Below are 20,587 nucleotides of genomic sequence, written 5' to 3'. Positions count from 1 at the left end.
GGTGAGGTTTTCTGCCAAGACTTGCAAAGAAGAGGGAAAAAGTAAAACGTATTCAGTACATGGATATAATAATCTGAGGTGTGCAGGCGTGTGTTCCTTTCTTCCGGTGCTGGGGAAGAATTTTGCCTATTACTTGCATTTTCCAGTTTCTGGCAGCCTCTCACATTCATTGATTCATGTTTCCCATCCTCTATCTTCAAAGCCAGCAAAGTTTCATCTCTTTCTCTGACTCTCTGGTTCTCTTTTTCACTTTTTAGAATCATATGATTACATCGGACATAAGGGGATAATGCAAGATAATCTCTCTATCTGAAGGTCAAAGGATTAGCAATCTTAATTCCATTTTGCAAACTTAATTCTCCTTTTTCACGTAACCTAACATGTTCATACGTTTGCAGGAATTAGGATGTGGACATCTCTGGGGGGTCCATTATTCTGCCCACTACAACGAGCAAGAAACAATCCAAAAATGAAATAAACAATTCTCCTTGCAATAGCAAATGTTTAGTTGTGTATTTATGATTAAATTTAACAAGAGAAGAGCAAGACACATACACAGAAAATTACCAAAAATTGTTGAAAACATTAAAAAAGATGTAAATAAAGGAAAAGACATCATCTTATGGGTTGCAAGACTCAATATTAGTAAGAGGCAATTCTGAGTAAATTGATCCACAAATTCAATGTAAATCCTATCAAATCCCAGCAGGCTTTCCTTGTTAAAACTGACAAGATAATCATAAAATTTATTTGGGAAGAAACGAGACTATATAAAATGACTGTGAAACAGAGGAGCGAAGATTGAGGATTTATACATTGTGATTTTGAAGCAATGTAAAGATACATTAATTAAGATAGCATGGTACTTGCATGTAGTTATACATGTAGATAAATGAATAGAATTCAGTCTAGAAGTAAACATTTCAAAAGGTATCATTATGAAAATGAAGAAGCACACCACAAAAAATTATATATATTTGCAAAACATCTATCTGATAAGGAATTTGTACTAAAAAAATATAAGTAACTATTATAATTAAGCAATAAGAGATACACACAGTTAAAATGAAAAAAAAAACACTTCAAATAGACATTTCAACAAAGTATATCAATGGCTAATAGGTGTATGAAAATATGCCCAACATTATTAGTCATTAGGGAAATGTGAATTAAAACCATAATGAGATGACTGCTCACATGCACTGCAATGGCTATAACTAAAAAGACTCTAAAGGATGCTGGTAAGTGTAGGGAGAGATTAAAATCCTTGAATATTGCTAGTGTAAATGTAAAATTATGCAGTCACTTTGGAAAACAGTTTGGCACATTTTTATAATGGTAATCATAAATTTACTTTATGACCCAGCAGTCTCATTCCTAGGAATCTACCAAAGAGAAGTCTGTTCACACAAAAAATTTATGTGAATATTCATGGTAGCATTACTCATAATAGCCAAAAAAGGAAAATATCCAAATGTCTATCAAATTCTAAATGAATAAACAAAAATTGGATCCTGTCTAGCAATAAAAATAAATGAACTACAAGTACATACCACAATATAAATTATGTGCAAAGATGTTACGCTAAATAAAAGTAACCAAGTGCAAAAGTGTACACTGTGAATTCCATTTATATGAAATGTCCAGGAAAAGAAAATCTATACAAGTAGAAAGTAGATTAGTTGTGCCCATAGGCAGAATGGGATTTGACAGAAGCACACAAGAGGGATCTTTATGGGATAATGAAAATGTTCTAAAACTGGATTGTGGTGATGATTACATAACTCTGTCAACTTGTACAAACAAAATACATGAATTTTTGTTATATTAAGCTATTTTTAAAAAATTATTTTGGATGAAATTCATAGATATCATATTGATGATTTAATTTTTTTAAAGTGTGTCTTTTAATCACTAAGCAGAGCTCTCTGGGGAATTAGGATCCATTTAATATTCATTATTTTAGTCCTTCTATAGAGTCTTTAAACGTTCCTGGAATACGTTACAGATCTGCAAAAGTTTTTTGTAAAATAATTATATATAATTTGCCTTTTCAACCTGACAAGATAGAGTTTACCATGCTAGCAATGCACTATTCTACTCCCAACTCCCACTTAACATAGTTGCAAATATATACAAAGAAAGAAGAGAAGATTATATATCTGAACAGAGGTTTGGGAGACAGATTCTATCAATTCCAATACAGATAGATTGTGTTAGATTGTGATTTATAGCTATCCTTTTCACTGTTCCCTTTTTGAACTACAATATTGACATTCAAGAAAAATAAGATTGATTTTTCAACTGATGCAAACTGATGAGACCAGCTGACTCATTATCTGTATTTTTATACAGAATAACTACTTTCTGAGGTCACCAGAATTATCCCTACCACCTTTCACTTTCCTTATCCACTGTCATCTCAATTTATAAATACATGTGGTGTCCACCATACCTAAAACAACACATTCTATGGAAGAGTCTTTGAATTCTAATACATAAACTACCTTTAGGAGAAACATTGTATACGAGTCATAGGAACATGAAACATGATGTAAATTGAGGTCAGGGATTTCAAAGGTGTTTCTCTATAGTGAAAAAGCAAAGAAATATCTACCAGTTTTCATTGTTTAGCAAGGATAAATTTAAAAAACTGGTAGTTAGGGAAAACAAGAACACTTTTTAGACATATAGAATCACTTTCAGTAAATTATCTTAGATCAAATGTATTCTATTTCTAGCATATTTAAACCTTCTCTCAAGTTCTCAAAGGTAGAAAAAAAGAATTTTTTAAATTTTCTTTTTTATTCAGTGTTAACAAGCACTTGTGAGGGAGAAATGAATTTTTGGTCAAGATTAAGAGAAAGATAAAAGCTCAAAGCAACATGGTTAAAACATGGTGGAACAAACGGAAAGAGAGAATAAACCTGAAGACTTCAAAAAGAATCAAATCATGTAAATATTCAATAAAGTTCAGCAAATGACAACTCTACCACAAAATGTGACAAAAGAATAAAATAAGACAAAACCAGCCACAAACAAAGAAAATTCTGGCAAAACTGATCAACATTAGAGAAATACATTTAAATGAAATAGAAAAACATTTTAATTATGATTAAAGAGAAAGGAACAGACACAGAAGAAATACAGAGCAGATTCAACACTCAAAGTATTGGAGTCTTTGTGTTTTTCTTTGTGGATCTTTCAATCTTTCAAGGTCATAAATTTTGACTGTGTAGAACTATGATGCTACACATGGACTGTTGGGTAAATATAGGATACCCTGGAAATAATTTTTTAAAAATAAATGTATGATGTGGAAAAAGAAGGAAATTTGGTAAAGTGTATCAAGATGCTTGAAAATATTCATCCAAAAAAATAGAAAATATTCATTCAATTTGTTCCAGTAATTCTATTTTTGAAATTTTACCCTACTATAACAGATTTAGGCTTATAGATGTGTTTATAATAAGGAACATTTGAAAGTCATAATATAAACTTTTGTTAGATTTTTGTATTAGGTTCAGGAAAGAGTATTGTGAAGAAGATGAGAGTATGGAATCTGGAGGCAGTTAACGTAGATATAGGTCCCAGTTCTCCAGCTAGTGATTGTGTGGTCTTGGACAATTTACTGAACATATCCATGTTACAGTTTTCTCATCTGAAAAATGGGCTGATGTGAGGATAAATGTGTTAGCATATGTATAGTACTTAAAAGGCACCTACTAAATAGGAAGTGCTATATCAGTGATATTATTTTCTTTGACTACAGTTTTTTTTGCTAGGCTCTTTTCTCTCTAAACAAATCAGTCATTCTAAGACAGAAATTTTTAAACTTTATGCTTATTCCATCACTGAGTTTATAGAATCTAATTAGAGGTCAAAACCAACAGTTTTAAAACCCAAATAGTGTAGATGAGAGAAGCAGAGAAGACATTGGGAGAAGAAAACAAAGTATGAGTAGCCCTTAACTATAGTGAATCTTTTGTTCCAGCCTGTATGTGTGCATGTGGTCATGAGTGCCAAGTGGCAATTAAATTATGTTTCTTAGTTTCTCTTACAGGCAGAACTGTCAACATAGAATATATAACACAGCGGGCGGACAGCTTTGTTGGAAAAAGAGCTTTCTTTATCTCTTCAGGCCCCCTGATGCCCATATCTGGTGTTTTGAAAGGACTGATTCTTCTTTGTAGGCAGAACTCTGGAATCTGAAGAGATTCACTGTTTCTAGAAGAAAAATAAATATCCATGATTCTCTTCTTTCAATGTTGTTTGCCTTTTCTCTGTCAAAGTAGGACCTGAAGGGGAAAATTAGACGACACAAATCCATTCAAGGCAGGAGTCTATAATTGCTTTTTATCTCCACTGTTTTGGTCCAAGAAAAGCAATTGAAGGAGATTATTTCCAAGAGTTTTCTGGGCAGCAAGGATACAGGGTCCTGAGAATGAGAGGCGTGGCATTGCAGACGCAGAGAACAGCTTGGAGAAGCCGGCAAGAAATAGGAGTTAAAGAGCCAAGTGACTGCTGAAATAGTTCAACTGGGAAAAAGTGGTAAAAGCAGAGACATTAAAATTTGCATTTAACCAAGTATTTTCTTACTCTAAACTCTAAAATGATCTCTGAAAACTTTATAATATTCCAAACTCCTTATGATAAAAAAAGGATCATGATAGATAATTTGGTTTCTTACTACACTCAAAACTCATCTCTTCCAGCTCCCAGATTTTATTCCAATATTTTAATCATATGGAACCCCACGCAGTTCATTGAGCATGCAGTGAGCCATGTCATGTCACAGCAATGCCTTTTCCTGTGTTCAGGCAGATGCTCTGATCTCTTAGAAAAAAGCAAATCATTTGCTCCCAAGTCAGTTTCCCGTAGCCCTTCTTTAATTCAACAAATATTTATTGAATACATACTAAGTGAGGCCACTCCATTAGGTGTTTGAGATATATCAGTGAACAAAATAAAGACTCCTGCCCTTATGAGACATATATTCTAGAACTTCTCACATTTTGTGTAATTCTAGATAATGATCTCTCTTGCCCTGGACAACTCAAGATCTTAGAAGGCAGACACCATGTCGTTGTTCCTTTGACAAAATTTATGTGCTGGACACCTGTATTCATATGTGTCTCTCTAACCCCATCAGCATCAGAGTTCCCAGCAAATAGCAAATATTCAAAATCAATGTGAGAAAATCAATAATTGAACAAATTAATACGTGCACAAATCATTGCAACTGGTTTATTGACATTTGTCATGTTCATGATCAAGTTACTTCCAATGAGCAAGGAAAGCTAGAGAAAGACATGCATTGTGAAGAAAGCATTAGATATGAAGTAAAAAGGCACAAATTCACATTCTTATTTCAACATTTTCTCTGAGTAAATAACTTACTCTTCCTGGGTCTGAATTTTATTTTCGGCAATTTTGAATATTATGAAGATTAATGGACAGCACAAGTAAAAAATGGAGCCCAGAATTACACATAAGAAGCCCTAATTATTTCCTTTTTCCCTTTCTTCCTGAGATGGATACTATGGATGCTTCATATGACCATCCTGCAATATCTCTAATGTTTCCTTTTTTCCTAACCTTAAGACCTCAACCTGAGCACTGTCTTGTCTCCCCATCCAACTACTTTCCCTATTACCACCACTCAATCCATTACTATCATGTATACATAGACCACAATTCTAAAAACATCTCAACAATTTCTGAACCGAACATAAGAAGAAAGACTGAACTAGTTATTATCTTTGAGATGGCGTAATGTGCTATAAGATTTTAGTTAATTTAATGAGTCATTTTCTCTAAACTATGAAATAAGAACCAAATCACCAATGTGAAGGAGTTCCATGTTCCCCAAAATGTGAGTCCTGGAGTACAGTAGAATGCAGTCATCCTTCATGGCCCAAGGCCTTTATGGAAATGTGCAAGTAATTTGCCACAAACAGCACCACTCCCAGTATATTACAGATATTCCTCTCATTCTTTTAAAAATTTTCAAACTAATAACAAAAGAATCACCACTTCACTTCTCATACTGATGTTCATTGTACCTCTTCTGAATGGCCTGACTGAGCTACAATCCTAATGAGTTATTAAAAGGTATTTTTCTGGTTATCAGCATTAGTGTGGGTGTCCTGCTGGGAATTTGACTACCTAGAACCCTAGGGATCCATTACCACATTCCTCCTGATAAAAGTCCTGCCTACCCTTAATTAGAAACTAATCCAAGGGGAAAATGGACCTCAAAGCTCTCTTGCCAAAAGACAGACCATGGATTAGACTAGGGGAATTTGTTAGCTTCCTATTTTAGACACCCTAGTGAAGTGACTCATTAGAATTCTGGAGGCTGCTGGACAGTATCAGCAAAAAGACCTGGTAACCCCCTCTCATGGATGTCCTCCTGCAGTTCTTGCTTTTCTTCCTTTGCTTGGAGGCAAGAATTTCCTGTTTTTTCCATCCTGCACTCTAGCCTCTATTTCAAGTGAGAGTAGTATGTTTTGAGAAATGGCAGAGCAATGGACTGGCAGAGATCCAGCAGTGGTAGAAGCAAAAAATCAAATTTGGGGCGTGCAAGGTAGCGTGGAAGTACCCTTTGCAGGACCTGGACACACTATTTACATATTTATTCATTCCCAAAGCATATACTAAGTTCTTATTTCTGTCAGGAAAATGTTATAATCAGGTGGTGTGGGTTCAAATAAGGACAGTCTACCTTAGGAAATTTACTCCCAATGGAGGAGGCAAAGAGGGCACTGACTGAGTATTCCGTGATGGTGGGCTAAGAGAGAGATATGAATATGAGATATGCATGTTTCTGTGACAGCATATGGAGGAGAAATATGGATTATACTGTAGAGGTTAATAAAACCTTCTTGGAGGAGGTTACACTTGAGTGAGGTTTTGAAATCTGAGTAGTGGGCAGACGAATTATGAGAAAGAATATATTTAAGGAAAACATAGCATAATATATGTAAAGGAAAGGTGGCATGAAACAGAACACTGGAACAGCCAGTTCTTTGGTTAAGCAGTTAAAACCCACCTTTAAATCTGTTAGTAGCTATTACAAGATTTATAATCTGGGACATTATCTGGCAAGATTTTCATATTAGAAGGATGATGGTGATGACACAGATGATGATAATAATCAACATTTAAATAGTGCTTAGTAAATGGCAACCATTATTCTAAGTGTGGAACACATTTTATACAATTTAATTCTCACAACGACCCTCTGATATCCCTCATAGCAGTATGAACAATGGACAGGGGACACCCAGACTTGAAATTCTTGCAGTGATTCACAGGAAACAGAATGATTGTTACTGTGGAAATGGTGAAGGAATGTAATTGAGGAAATTTAGGGCAGTAGAATCCATAGGACTTAATGACTGATTCAGTGTGTGCTGTGAGGAAAATTAAAAAAAGTGAAGATGACATCCATGTGCATAACTTGGTTGCCTGGGTGGATGGAGTTACTTTTGACCAAGATACAGTATAAAGATAGCAGGGTAAGTTTGAGTGTACAAAATGGTTAGTTTAATTTGGACTTTCTCAACCCCTCTCACAACAGTTATTAGAACTGTCTTCTCAGAGAGTTATGCCAGATAGCAAGGACTGGCCTGATGAGGGACAGCAAGGTAGTTTAAAGCAAAGGATATAGATTCAGGTAAAGCCCATGGTTTGAGTCACTCTTCTATCCCTTGCGTTTGTGTGACTTGGACAAGAAAAACTTCTACAGTTTGCAAGTACTACATCTGAAAAATGGAAATGATAATAACTAATACAGAAAAGTGCTGTGAAGGTTAAGCAAAACACTCTATTAAAAATGTTTGTAAAACATAAGACAACATAAATACGTAAGTTATTATTACAGTTATGGAGAGTGAATTTCAGACAGGGTGCACTACTTGCCAAAGGACATGCAGTGGTTAGGACAAGATAATAAATTAGATTTTCAGAATTTCAGTTCCATGTTTTCTAAAATATAAATTTTGGTGAGTCCCTTCCTTTACAGGAATCCAAATGGACAGTTTATTCTTTGAGTGCTGTTACTAATATTAAGATTAGATTTATGCAGATGACTTCATGCTGGTTCACTTCCTCCCCTGGTAAACAAAGTCACCATTTGGTGAAATGACTGAACAGATTTTGTTAAGGAGACTGTAGCTTTTGAACAAAGTGAAGCTAAATTACTGCCATAGAAATAAAATAGGAATTGGGGTCTTGCTGGCTTTGTCTTCCCATCCTTCTCCTGAAGGAAAAATTCCTTTAGCTCTCAGAACAGTTTCAATGAAAGAATAAATGAGAAAACCAAAGTCCATTCTACAGATGAGAGTCGTAGGGACTGACATTCTGGTCATACCAATAAGGCCTTCAAGCCGGTATTAATCTCTAGGATTGAACTAGCGGCATCTTATAGAATGTTGTCTAGAAAGAATCTTGCAACACTGACCTTCCACAACGTTTAGAGAACTGTGTTTCAAGGGAGACCAAGAACAAGGGGTGAAATCATGGCAAGGTGGGAGGAGAACCAGGCTAAGAATAAGAGGAGACCTAGGTTAATTCCAGCTATCCTGCTTACTAGTATTTTGAATTTCTCGCAGTGACTCAAAGGAGATAGGATGAAACTGTAGAAATGGAGAAGGGACATGACTGAAAACCTATAAGCCAGTAGAATCTGTAGGACTTACTGGCTGATTCAATGCATGGTATAAGAAAGAAAAAAAAAGAGTGGCAAAAGTCACTTTCAGGTGTGTGGACTGGCTATCTGAGAGAAAAGAGTTGACATTCACTAAGAAAGGGCATGAAGATGGCTAAGCAAGCTTGGGGCAGAAAATGGCAGAATAGGTAAGGCTACTCATAATACCAACCTCTCTTTTATTCCAGGCACTATGGAAGGTGCAGGACCAACAAAGTTGTCTTTAATATAAAATCTGTCCCTTCAGGAAATTTGAATTCATTCTAGGCAGAGGCAAATAACAGCTATGTGGTCTTTGCTTGCGTCTAACTCATCCAGCTGTTTCTTGCTTCAGGGCTTTTGCACATGTTGGTCCTTCTGTCTAACAGGATCTCCTCAAATAATTCCCTTTACCTAGTGACTCCTACTTACTCTTCAGCTTATAGATTACATGTCCTTTCCCCATGGAGGCCAGCTCCATACCATTCAATCTAAATTAGATTTCTTTTAGTATCCTCTCCCCCAGCTCCTTCTTATGCTTTTCCTTCAGAGAATAGACATCAACTTGTGGTAAATTAAGTTTATTTGAATTTATTTCTTTACTGAGAGTCTTCCAAACCAGACCACAGGTCCATGAGGACAGAGACCACACATATTTTGTTCATCATCAATTTCCAGCAGCTAAAGCATTATCTGGTACATAATAAGCAGTAAATAAATATTTGTTGAAAGAATAGGAAATATAATAAAAATACATCTTAGGTGCTATGAGAACACAAAGAAGTCAGCGCTTGATAACATTGGCAGAGTGTGACAGTGAGACAAGAAGTCTTTAGAAAGAAAGTGAGAGAAGCTGAAGTTATACTGAAATATGAGGTAAAATATGAAAATTTAATATGAGAGGATCTATTCCAAAGAGAAGAAGTAGCACATGAGAAAACATGGCAGAATACAGACTCATGTCACTTTGGGGATGAGAAGATAATTGGTTAGCTTCAGAGTGCACAACTAGGCACATATGAGAAATGGATAATAATAATGTTAAAAACAATAATGCCAGGGAGGTCGGCAGAGACTAGATAATAAATCCTTGCTAACAGAGGACTCTTGGCTTCATTGTGTGTGGCAAGTGGAATCACTGAAGGATTTGTCCATGGATTTTCTGGCCCTTAGAGAACTTTAGCACTTCGTCCTATTAACATTATCTAAATCTTTTTGATAGATTACTTGAGATACTTCAGCAATCATTCATGTTTAGCTGCTGCCTTGATGAGAATAAATAGATATGATTTTCAGGGAATGAATATGAGAGCTAAGGCAGGATGGTATGGGAAGGACATACATATATATGGGAAAGAGACTCCACCATGAGTTTCCAATCTCAAGCAAAGCAAGAACAGAACAATCCCAAGTAAAGACAAGGGCATTTCAATATGTAAATTGAAGGGGGTGAATCAGAAGCCCAAAAAGGCCACTAGGGGTTGCTGTAGAATGGAGGGGTCCAAAGTTGTCTGTTTCCTTCAGGAAAGGGAGAACTGATAGTAGGAAGGGTAGGAATAGATAGTCAGATTTTCTTCTTCTGTTCTTTGTAAGTAAACAGCTTGCATGCATCTTTGCTTTCATCAGTTTGTGCATTTGTTTTTGAATGACTGATGTTTAAAGCAGTGAAATATGATGACATTTGTTCTAAATATGAGTATTCCTTTCCCTCATCTGCATAGCCTTCTTAGAGTATCATTCATAGTAGAAAGCCAGAATATCTTAATTTCTTTGATCCTCATTCTCCTCATATGTAAAATATCTTTATGTTACAGTTTGTTCTACACTTAAAGGAGAAAATGTGTGAAAGGTCACATTTTACATAAAAGGCATACAATTAACTGAATAGTTAAAACTTGTCTATTTACTTAACAGGATATGAAACCTGGCGTACTACTCTTCGAATTGCTGATTTGAATTCCTTATTTCTCAGGCTGTAAATCATTGGATTGAACAAGGGAGTGAGGATGGTATGTGACACAGATATTAGGATGTCTTGACTTGAAGAGTAATTGGACTTCGGCCTTAAATAGATGAAAGAGGCACAACCATAATGAACAGTTACCACAATGAGATGGGAGGCACAGGTAGAAAAGGTCTTATATCTTCCAGCAGAGGTTGAGATTTTTAGAAGAGCAGAGATGATGTGAATGTACGAGATCATGATAAGCAACAGTGGGATAACCAAGACAAACATGCCAAGCATGAATATTACCAACTGGCTAAAGAGAGAATGATGAGATGCCAACTTGAGGACAGGAGAAATGTCACAGAAGAAGTGATGGAGCTGGTTGGAGGAGTGGAAAGGCAGGTGAAATATCAGGGATGTGATGATCTGTGCAACAATAAAGCCACAGGCACAAGCAGCCGCCACTAGCCCCACACACAGCCCATGTCCCATGAGCACTGTATAGCGCAGAGGGTTACAGATGGCCATGTAGCGATCATAACCCATGGCTGCCAGCAGGAAGGAGTGAGAACAGCCGAAAAAGAGGAAGGTAAACATCTGAATGGCACAGCCCAGGAAGGAGATGGTCTTCTTCTGGGCCAGCAAGTCAACCAGCATCTTGGGTACAATGACGAAGGTGTAGCAAGTCTCAGAGCAGGAGAGGACAGCAAGGAAGAAGTACATGGGGTTATGAAGCGCTCTGTCCAGTACAATGGTGGAAATGATGATGGCATTGGTGCCCAGAGTGAACAAGTACAGAAGCAGAAAGACAATGAAGAGCAGCAGCTGCATCCTGGCCAGAGATGAGAAGCCAAGGAAGACAAACTCTCTCACCAAAGTCTCATTGGCCCGCTCCATGGAGAGCACTTTTATATAAGAGAGTAGGGAAAGAGGCAGAGACCAGGATCCAAGGCGGAGGGTAGAAATACATGGGAAACTCAGCAAAAAGTCTGCAGGCAGCAAGCTTTTCCAGACTTTTGGTGGAACTCCTTCATTCTTTCTCAAAAATGTCTGCTAAAATAAGAACTAAGGCTTAATATGCAACAGAATAACTGACAACCAGTTAGGAGGCTTTCTCTAAGGCTGAGAACATGTCATTTGTCTAGCCAAAGATTAGAGTTATTTAATTGATTTCCCTTAAATCTTACCTATGGATTATTGTTCTTTTGTTGCTCACTACAAGCCCAAGAAAACTAGCTCTCAAAACTGAAAAATATACTTCATCTCAGCGATCTGAACTTGATCAGAACGTGGTATGAAGAATGAGTAGTGTTCAGGCACAAACATGTGAAACTCAGTTTATCTAACCATAAAATGGGAAAGGACAGGAAGAATTAGATAATCTCTTGGTCAAAGTGTGAGGGGATTTGTGTTTATTGATGACATTATATGCTAAGATGTGGGGTAAGAATATCATAGACCTTATATAAAATATTCATTACAACCATCTTACGTCAGTACCCAAAACAATAAGGAAAGAAAACCCTTTGGTGTTATTTCCTACAGATTAATAAGAGATCAGTTAAGAAACATTACTGGAGGTTCTGCAAACTAGAGCACTGATCTAAAGGTGGAAGAGAAGATAACATTAGCTTAAAGAAAAATTTTTCCTTTTTCAGGAAGAGAAGAGTCACCAGGGTAGTAGAAAAAGAATAATTAACTTTATGGCATTTTGCAACACTTCTCACTTTTCCCCTTTTAGGTGTCTTAGAGAACTCATCGAAATAGTTTTGCAAAAATGCCTCAGAACCTGTCACAGAGCGAGAGAGAGAATGAGACAATTGGTCATTTTTCCAGGTTTCAATTGCCTGACATAAATTAGAGGCTTTATATCTTTTATATGCTGTCACTCAATAATTTTTAAAATAATATTCGGTTATTTACCATAATTTTCAAACTGAATGAATTATTTCAAAAGTCATTTTTATGCCTTCTATCGGATAATTTTTTCACAGGGATATTTCCCAACTGTTCTCGTCCAAAAAGTAAAGTAACCGGCTGGATGCAAAATCATCTAGCATTTATTGGTTGTATCCAGTCTCTTTTTATATACTTTTCAGTATATTTAAATACTTTTACATCATTTTGTGTTGAGGAATTATTTACATCTGCTACCGAATTTTTTGTTTTTGCATTTATCTGGTCAACAGCAAACCTTAGCTTTCTAGTCTCTGAGTTACCTGATGGGAAATTTCTGACACTTATTGCATCTATCTCTAGAATTTGGAGATTATAATGTTTGTTGTTTCTTACTTACTAGAAACTCAACCTTATTTATTTGAAGTTAGTATTCAGATACTCAGAAATGCTCATTTTAAAGCTTTCTAACACAAATAGGAAGTTTTCATTCTGTAACTACAGAGATGTTTATCTTAAATATAAACATAAAGGGTGTATATATCATATATATCCTCATTATATACAAATCTGTGTAACTAGTTATATGTTTTCTATATCAAGAAACAGGAAAAGAAAATCAGTGAGACAGTTTCTCTAGATAATACCTCAACTTGAACAAATGGATTTCTGTCTATTTCAAGACACTGAGGGAAATCTACATTTCTGGTCATGGCTTATCCTTATCTTATCACTTTCCCAAGATTTTTCTGAATCTCTTTTCAACTAATCCCTGTCTAATCCCCACTATACCCTCATTCCACTGAGAATGATGTGTAGAATGGACCACAGAACCTGGAATTCTTTGATTCTGAATGAGTGCCTGTATCTACCCAATATTCAAAAGAATTTTTTGGATTATTTGTCACTCAGACCCATGAGGACAGCTGATTTCAGTTAAGTGAGTTTTTTACATCCTGTTGATAATAACCCCACAGTGTAAATGAATTGTGTGGTTGATGTATTTGCCCTTTTCATAGTGTGTGGAGACCCAGCGGCACAGTTCATCTGAGAAGGCAGCCTCATCTGCTCAAGAAAGCAGCAAAGGCCACCACAGTGTGTTACGTCAGTACCATGGATATAGAAAGATATGATTAGAAAAATTAAAAAAAAGATCTTCCGGCCAAATACCTACAGGCTATAAAATTAAGGTAAAAGATCCCTCAATTTGAACTGAGAAGATCTATATTTTAAGTATAGCTTTTTGTGAATTTGGGCAAGATACTTAACTTGGGTATTCAGTCTCCTGATTTTAAAATTAAAAAGGATAGGGTAAGTGATAACTGTAATAAACTGTTCAGATGCATGGAGAATACTTAAGCAGAAGCTCCTTAAACAATTTCTTGGAAAAGGAATTTTGACTTAGAACAAGAGTTGAGTTGAACAACCTCTAAGAGCCTTTTCAAATCAGGGAGTCCAAGATTCTCTTGTTAAATGATCCCTAAAATCCTCTTGTGACACTCTAGAATATATGGATAGAATTCAGGTTATGATCCCTGGAGATGACACTCCTGTATTTTATTTTTCAAACTCCTTAGATGCTCCATGGGGATTTTATGTAATCTGGATTTAAATAGTGATCCAATACTTGAGGGTACTGGGTACCTCAAATTGGGGGAAAATCTATATATTTTTCAGATGCAAAACTTTTTATGTATTCAAATAGTTACATTAAGAAAGCATCAATCAATTAACTGAGAGAAATTACGCAGACAGCTTCAGAGAGTAAAAATGTGGAATTTTTATCTTCTTAGATACACATGAAAATCCTGAATTTGCCTTATTAAAATGGGGTTTAAATATCAGATTTCAATTCTAGTTAAAAGTGTACATCCATGAGTACACAGCAGAGAGAGAAGTAAAGATTTAGTAAGTACCTGCTTCATTTAATCCATCAGTCAACCAGGCTCAAAAAAGAGAAAATCTAGATGGGAGCAAAAATGGCCCAATCTCATCATTGAGAAAAATTCAGACAACTATGTGGACCTTGCCCAATCACTCTTAGTACCTTGAGTGAAAAGTGGCCCCTGTGGCTGGCTCAGTGACTCAGTGGTTAAGTTCGTATGTTCCGCTTCAGGGCCAGGGTTCACCGGTTCGGATCCTGGGTGTGGACATACTCAGGAATTGTCAAGCCATTCTGTGGCAGGCATCCCACATATACAGTAGAGGAAGATGGGCCTGGATGTTAGCTCAGGACCACTTTTACTCAGCAAAAAGAGTAGGACTGGTGGCAGATGTTAGCTCAGGGCTAATCTTCCTCAAAAAAAAAAAAAAAAAAAGTGGCCCCTGATTTTCCTTCTTATCCCTGCCACTTAGTGGAACTGCCATGGTTCACCTCCCTGGGGGTTGAGTGGGAGGTAGTCTCAAGCACTACACATCACTTAGGTCTAGACACCACAGAGCCCCAGACTAGATCAATATTTCCCCTACTGAGTAAGTACCTACATTGCTCTCCTCCTTTCAGTTCAGAGAGAAGCAGTCATTCAGTATCTGTTGTCCTTTGACATGTAGATTCTAAGCCAAAGATCAGTGCGTGAAGAAGTAACAGTAGAAGAGAGTGAATCTGCCTTGAAATAAATCTTTCCTCCACATTAACAGATACAGCCTCTCTATCCGTCAGGACTTCAGCTTCCCCAGTCACAGTCACAATCTTTAGGAGTTCCGGTGACCAATATGGGATGTGGTTATTAGAAGAATGTGCTGTGGTTGTTGGACTCCTGAGGTTGTATCTACTGCCCTGGAGACATTGCCTTGGGTTAATTAGAAGTCAAGTTTATTTTGGAAATATAATGTCATCAGTTTCTCAAAGGCAATCTTAGTTGAGGAACCTGGGGAGTAGGAGCCATTAGTATAATTAGCCCATGTCCACATTGGATGTTGAGTCCATCTGTGATGGATTCACGAGGAGATATCGCCACAATTAATACAGTAATGCAGATACCAAGTGGAAATTTTTCATTGCATTTTAATTCAGAAAACTGGTGTATTTGTCCAGGGCTTCTCAACTTTAGTGTTTAAAGAGTCAAAAGAGGGCTTAATTACAAATTCATGTTCTCAGGTTCTTGCACATAGAAATTCTAATTAGGAGCATTGGGATGTTCTACAAAAACCTAAATGTTTAACAAGCATCTTGAATCTTGTTGAGCTATATCATTAAATTGCTTCTTATATTGCAAAAGTTTTTTACTAGAATGGCTAAATATAAAGTTTTCAATTTCATCTAAGCTAATCCAAAATCAATATAATTCCAACCCAAATCTCAGCATGCATTGTGAAGGCAACCTGGCCGTCAAATTTCTAAAGTTTTCATGGAAGAACAAGATAATTTTTAAAAAAGACAAGTAATATAAGGGTTTACTCTTCCCAGTAGTAAGATGCCTTAGCAATAAAAAGAGCATGCTCCTGAAACAGGAAGAGACAAATAGCACAAAGGTAAAGATAAGAGAGCTCAGAAACTGATCTGTATATGTTTGAGAACTTGGTCTTTAATAGAAGTGACCTCACAAGTCAGTAAGAAAGCTATGATTATTTAGTAAATAATGCTGGGATACATGGCTTCATGTATGCACCTCATCACTCAGAAAGAGGTGTCCTGATAGTATAATGAGATGGCTTACCGAAGGCTCAGTTATAGCACCAACTGTGTGACAACACCTGATCGATCCCATTTGTTTACTCAAGGCAGTATATTCCCTGAACTAGCAAATAGCGTATTGTGTTCATTCTTCAATAACTAGAATATCTAAGTCTGGGAATCAGTGTGAGGGGAGATGGACATGATTCATTCCATTATTACCCTTAATGACTAACTCACATAAGTTTCAGCTTTGTAGTTTAGAGTTATTATTTCACAAAGGAGTGTTGCTTCTATCAGGAAACACAAGAATGGAAATTGAGACTTGTCCTTGGCTACTTAGTCTGCTTTGTTCTCTCATACAAGTAATCTATAGGCAGAAAGGGGCTTATTACACTAGCTAGGGTAACTGATTCTATTTTTATTATGATTGCTGCAGAATGGGTTTTATTTTTCTGAAAGTATTTTTCTCAATATAAGTATTTTAACTTAACTTACAGATTTTTAAGTTATAGATCGATTGATCATTTTTATGAGTATCATTTAAAATGAGGAACACAGCTAAATATTTCAATGACTATGTAGACTTTTGAAAAGTACACTTATTCTAAGTTTTCAGATTTTTCATTTCAGGGGTTACACATCATTTGTTTCCCATCTAAATATATTGACTTTCTTCCTCAAGAGGCCAATAGTGTTTTTCCTCTTTATTTAAAAAAAATTATTTAAATTTTTTAATTTTTGAATAATTTTCCAACTTGATAAATAAAAGTTGTATATATTTAAGGTATACAACATGATGTTTTGATATACATATACATGTGAAATGATTACCATAGTAAAGCTAATTAACATGTCTATCACATCACTTATTTATGACTTTCATGTGTGTATATTGTGAGAATACTTAAAGATCAACTGTCTTAGCAAATTTCAGATATACAGTACAGCATATTAACTAGTCACCATGCTCTACAGTAGATCTCCTGAACTTCTTCATCCTTCATAACCAACCTTTGTACCCTGTGACAACATCTCTACACTCCCTCCGCCCTTGGCAACCACCATTCTACTGTGTGCTTTTATGGCTTCTTTCTTTTACTTTTTAGATTCCAAATATAATTGAGATTATACAGTATTTGTCATTCTGTGTATGGCTTATTTCACTTAGTATAATGTCCTCCACATTCATCAATGTTGTCACAAATAGGATTTCCTTCTTTTTCATGAATGAATAATATTCCATTATAGATAGATATACATGTAAGTATAGCTCATACTTTCTTCATCTATATGTCAATAACAATTAGGTTGTTTCTGTGTTTTGGATATTGTGAACAATGCTGCAATGAACATGGTAATGTTGATATCTCTTCGAGATATTGATTTCATTTGCTTTGAATGTTTACCGAGAAATGAGATTGCTGGATCAGATGGCAGTTCTATTATTAATTTTTAAAGAAGCTTCCATGCTGTTTTCCATAATGGCTGCACCAATTTACATTCCCAACAACAGTGTACCAGGTTTCCCTTTTCTCCACATCCTGGCTAACATTTGTGAGCTCTTGTCTTTTTGATAATAGTCATTCTAACAGGTATGAAGTAATGTCTCCTTATGGTTTTAATTTGGATTTTCCTGATGCCGAGTGATGTTGAACACCTTTTTAAATACCTGTTGGCCATTGATAAGTCTTATTCTGAAAATGTCTATTTAAATCCATGGCCTACTTTTTAATTTGGTTATTTGGATTTTTTCATTACTGAGTTGCGTGATTTCCTTTCAGATATATAGTTTGCAAATATTTTCTCACATTCCATAAGTTGCCTTTTCACTCTGTTGATTATGTCTTCTGCTGTACAGATGCTTTTTAGTTTGATGCTATCCCATTTGTCTATTTTTGCTCTTGTTGCCTATGCTTTTGGAGTAATATCCAAAAAACCACTGCCAAAACTAATGTCATAAAGCTTTTTCCCTATGTTTTCTTGTAGTAGTTTTAAGATTTAAGGTCTTGCACTTGTCTTTAATCCATCTTGTCTTGATTTTTCTATGTAGTGCAAGATAAGGGTTCAGTTTCATTCTTCTTCATATCAGTATCCAGATTTTTAAACCATTTATTAAAGACACTATACTTTCCCCATTGTGTGTTCATAGCACCCTTGTCAAAAATCAGTCGACCACAGATACATGGATTTATTTCTTAGTTGTCTATTGTATTCTGTTGGTCTCTGCACCTGTTTTTTGCCAGTGCCATATTGTTTTAATTACTGTATCTTTGTAACGTATTTTTAGGCCAGAAAGTGTGTTTCCTTCAGCTTTGTTCTTCTTGCTAAGGATTTCTTTGTCTATTCAGGGTCTTTTGTGGTTCTGTTTGAATTTTAGAATTGTTTTTTCTATTTCTATAAAGAATGCCTATGGGATTTTGATAGGGATTGCATTTAATCTGTAGATCACTTTGGTTAGTATGAACATTTTAACAATATTAATTCTTCCAGCCCATGAACACTGGATGTCTTTCCATTTATTTATTTCTTCGTTAATTTTCTTCCTCTTCAACATTTTGTAATTTTCAGTGTGCAAGTCTTTGGCCAAGTTTATTCCTAAGTATTTTGTTCTTGCTGCTGCTCCTGTAAATGAGATCATTTCCTTAATTATTTGTGGATAGTTCACTGTTTCTGTATAGAAATGATTGATTTTTGTATGTTGATTTGGTATCTTACAACTTTACTGAACTTATTTATTAATTTTAATAAATTTTTTGGTTGAATTGTGAGGGTTTTCTACATATGTGATCATGTCATCTGAAAATGGAAACAACTTTGCCTCATCCTTTCCCATTAGAAAGCCTTGTATTGATTTTTCTTGTCTAATTACTCTGTCTAGGACTTCTAGTACTACATTGAATAGAAGTGATGAGAATGGGCACCCTTGCCTGTACTAGATCTTAGAGAGAAAATTTTCCATTTTTCCCCATTGGTTATGATTTAGCTGTAGGTTTTTCATAAATGGCCTTTATCGTGTTAAGGTAAGTTCCTTCAACACCCAATTTGTTGAGAGTGTTAATCATGAGTGGGTGTTTAACTTTTTCAAGTGCTTTTTCTGCATCTCTTGATTTGGTCATGTGTTTTTTGCTTTCATTTTGTTAATGTGGTATATCACATTTATTGATTTGCACATGTTGAACCCTCCTTGCATCTCAAGGATGTCTCATTTGATGATAATGTGTAATAATTTTAATAAGCTGTTGTATTTGGTTTCCTACTATTTTGTTGAGGATTGGTGCATCTAATGTTCATCAAGAATATTGGACTGTAGTTTTTCTCTGGTGCCTTGTCTGGCTTTGGTATAAAGGTAAAATTAACCTCATAATGAGTTTGAAAGAGTTCCCTCTTCTTCTATGTTTTGGAATGCTTTAAGAAGGATTGATATTACTTCTTCTTTGCATGTTTGGTAGAATTCACCCATGAAGCCATCGGGTCCTGGGCTTTTCTTTGTTGGGAGATTTTTATTACTGATCAATCTCCTTAATTGTTATTGGTTTGTTCAAGCTTTCTATTTCTTCTTGATTTAGATTTGGTAGATTATATTTTTTGAAGAATTTAAACATTTCTTTTTGATTATCTAATTTGAAGGTGTACAATTGTTCATAATACTCCATTATGATCTATTTTAATTCTGAGGCATATGTTGCAATGCTTCCTCTTTCATTTTTTGTTTTATTTATTTGCGTTCTCTCTTCATTTTTTACTTAGTCTAGCTAAGGCCTTGTCAATTCTGTTAATTTTTTCAAAAACAGCTCAGTCTCCTTGAACTTTTATGTTGTTTTTTGAGCCCTATTTGGTTTATTTCTTGTTTATCTTCATTATTTCACTCCTTCTGCTAACTTTTGGCTTAGTTTGTTCTTCTTATTTTAGTTCCTTAAGATATAATGTCATGTTGTTTATTTGAGATCTTTTCTTTTTTAACGTAGGAATTTGTTGCTATAAAATTTCCTCTTAGTTCTGCTTTTGTAGTATCTTCTAAGTTTTAGTATGTTGTATTTTTATTTTTGTTTGTCTTGAGATATTTTTTAAATTTTCTTTTAATTTCCTCTTTGATCAAGTGGTTGTTCAAGAGTGTGTTGTTTAGTTTTCACATATTTATGAATTTTCCCTTTTTTTGTTTTTTACTGTTTTTGATGTCTAGTTTCATACTATTGTGGTCAGGATAGATACTTGAAATGATTTCATTTTCTTGAATTTGGTAAGACCTGTTTTGTCTTCTAACGTAGTCTATCCTGGAGAGTGTTCTATGTGCACTTGAAAAGAATGTGCATTCTTCTGGTGTTGGGTGGAAAGTTCTACATATTTCTATTAGATCCATTTGTTCTATACTGTTGTTTGGTTCTGCTGTTTCCTTATTGATTTTCTATCTGAATGCTCTATACATTATAGAGAGTGG

General features: G+C 35.4%; 1 protein-coding gene across 1 annotated transcript; it reads right to left on the bottom strand.

Moving 5' to 3' along the window:
• On the bottom strand, nt 10,596-11,537 carry OR10K1 (olfactory receptor family 10 subfamily K member 1). The gene has a single exon (NM_001390954.1). It carries the CDS (start codon nt 11,535-11,537, stop codon nt 10,596-10,598), a length of 942 nt encoding a protein of 313 aa, NP_001377883.1.
• Between the last annotated feature and the right edge of the window lie 9,050 nt (nt 11,538-20,587).

Source organism: Equus caballus, chromosome 5 (genome assembly GCF_041296265.1).
Source record: "Equus caballus isolate H_3958 breed thoroughbred chromosome 5, TB-T2T, whole genome shotgun sequence".
Classification (NCBI taxonomy): Eukaryota; Metazoa; Chordata; class Mammalia; order Perissodactyla; family Equidae; genus Equus; species Equus caballus.
The sequence above is the reverse complement of the archived record's forward strand: the minus strand, read 5'-3'. Positions and strand labels throughout refer to the sequence as shown.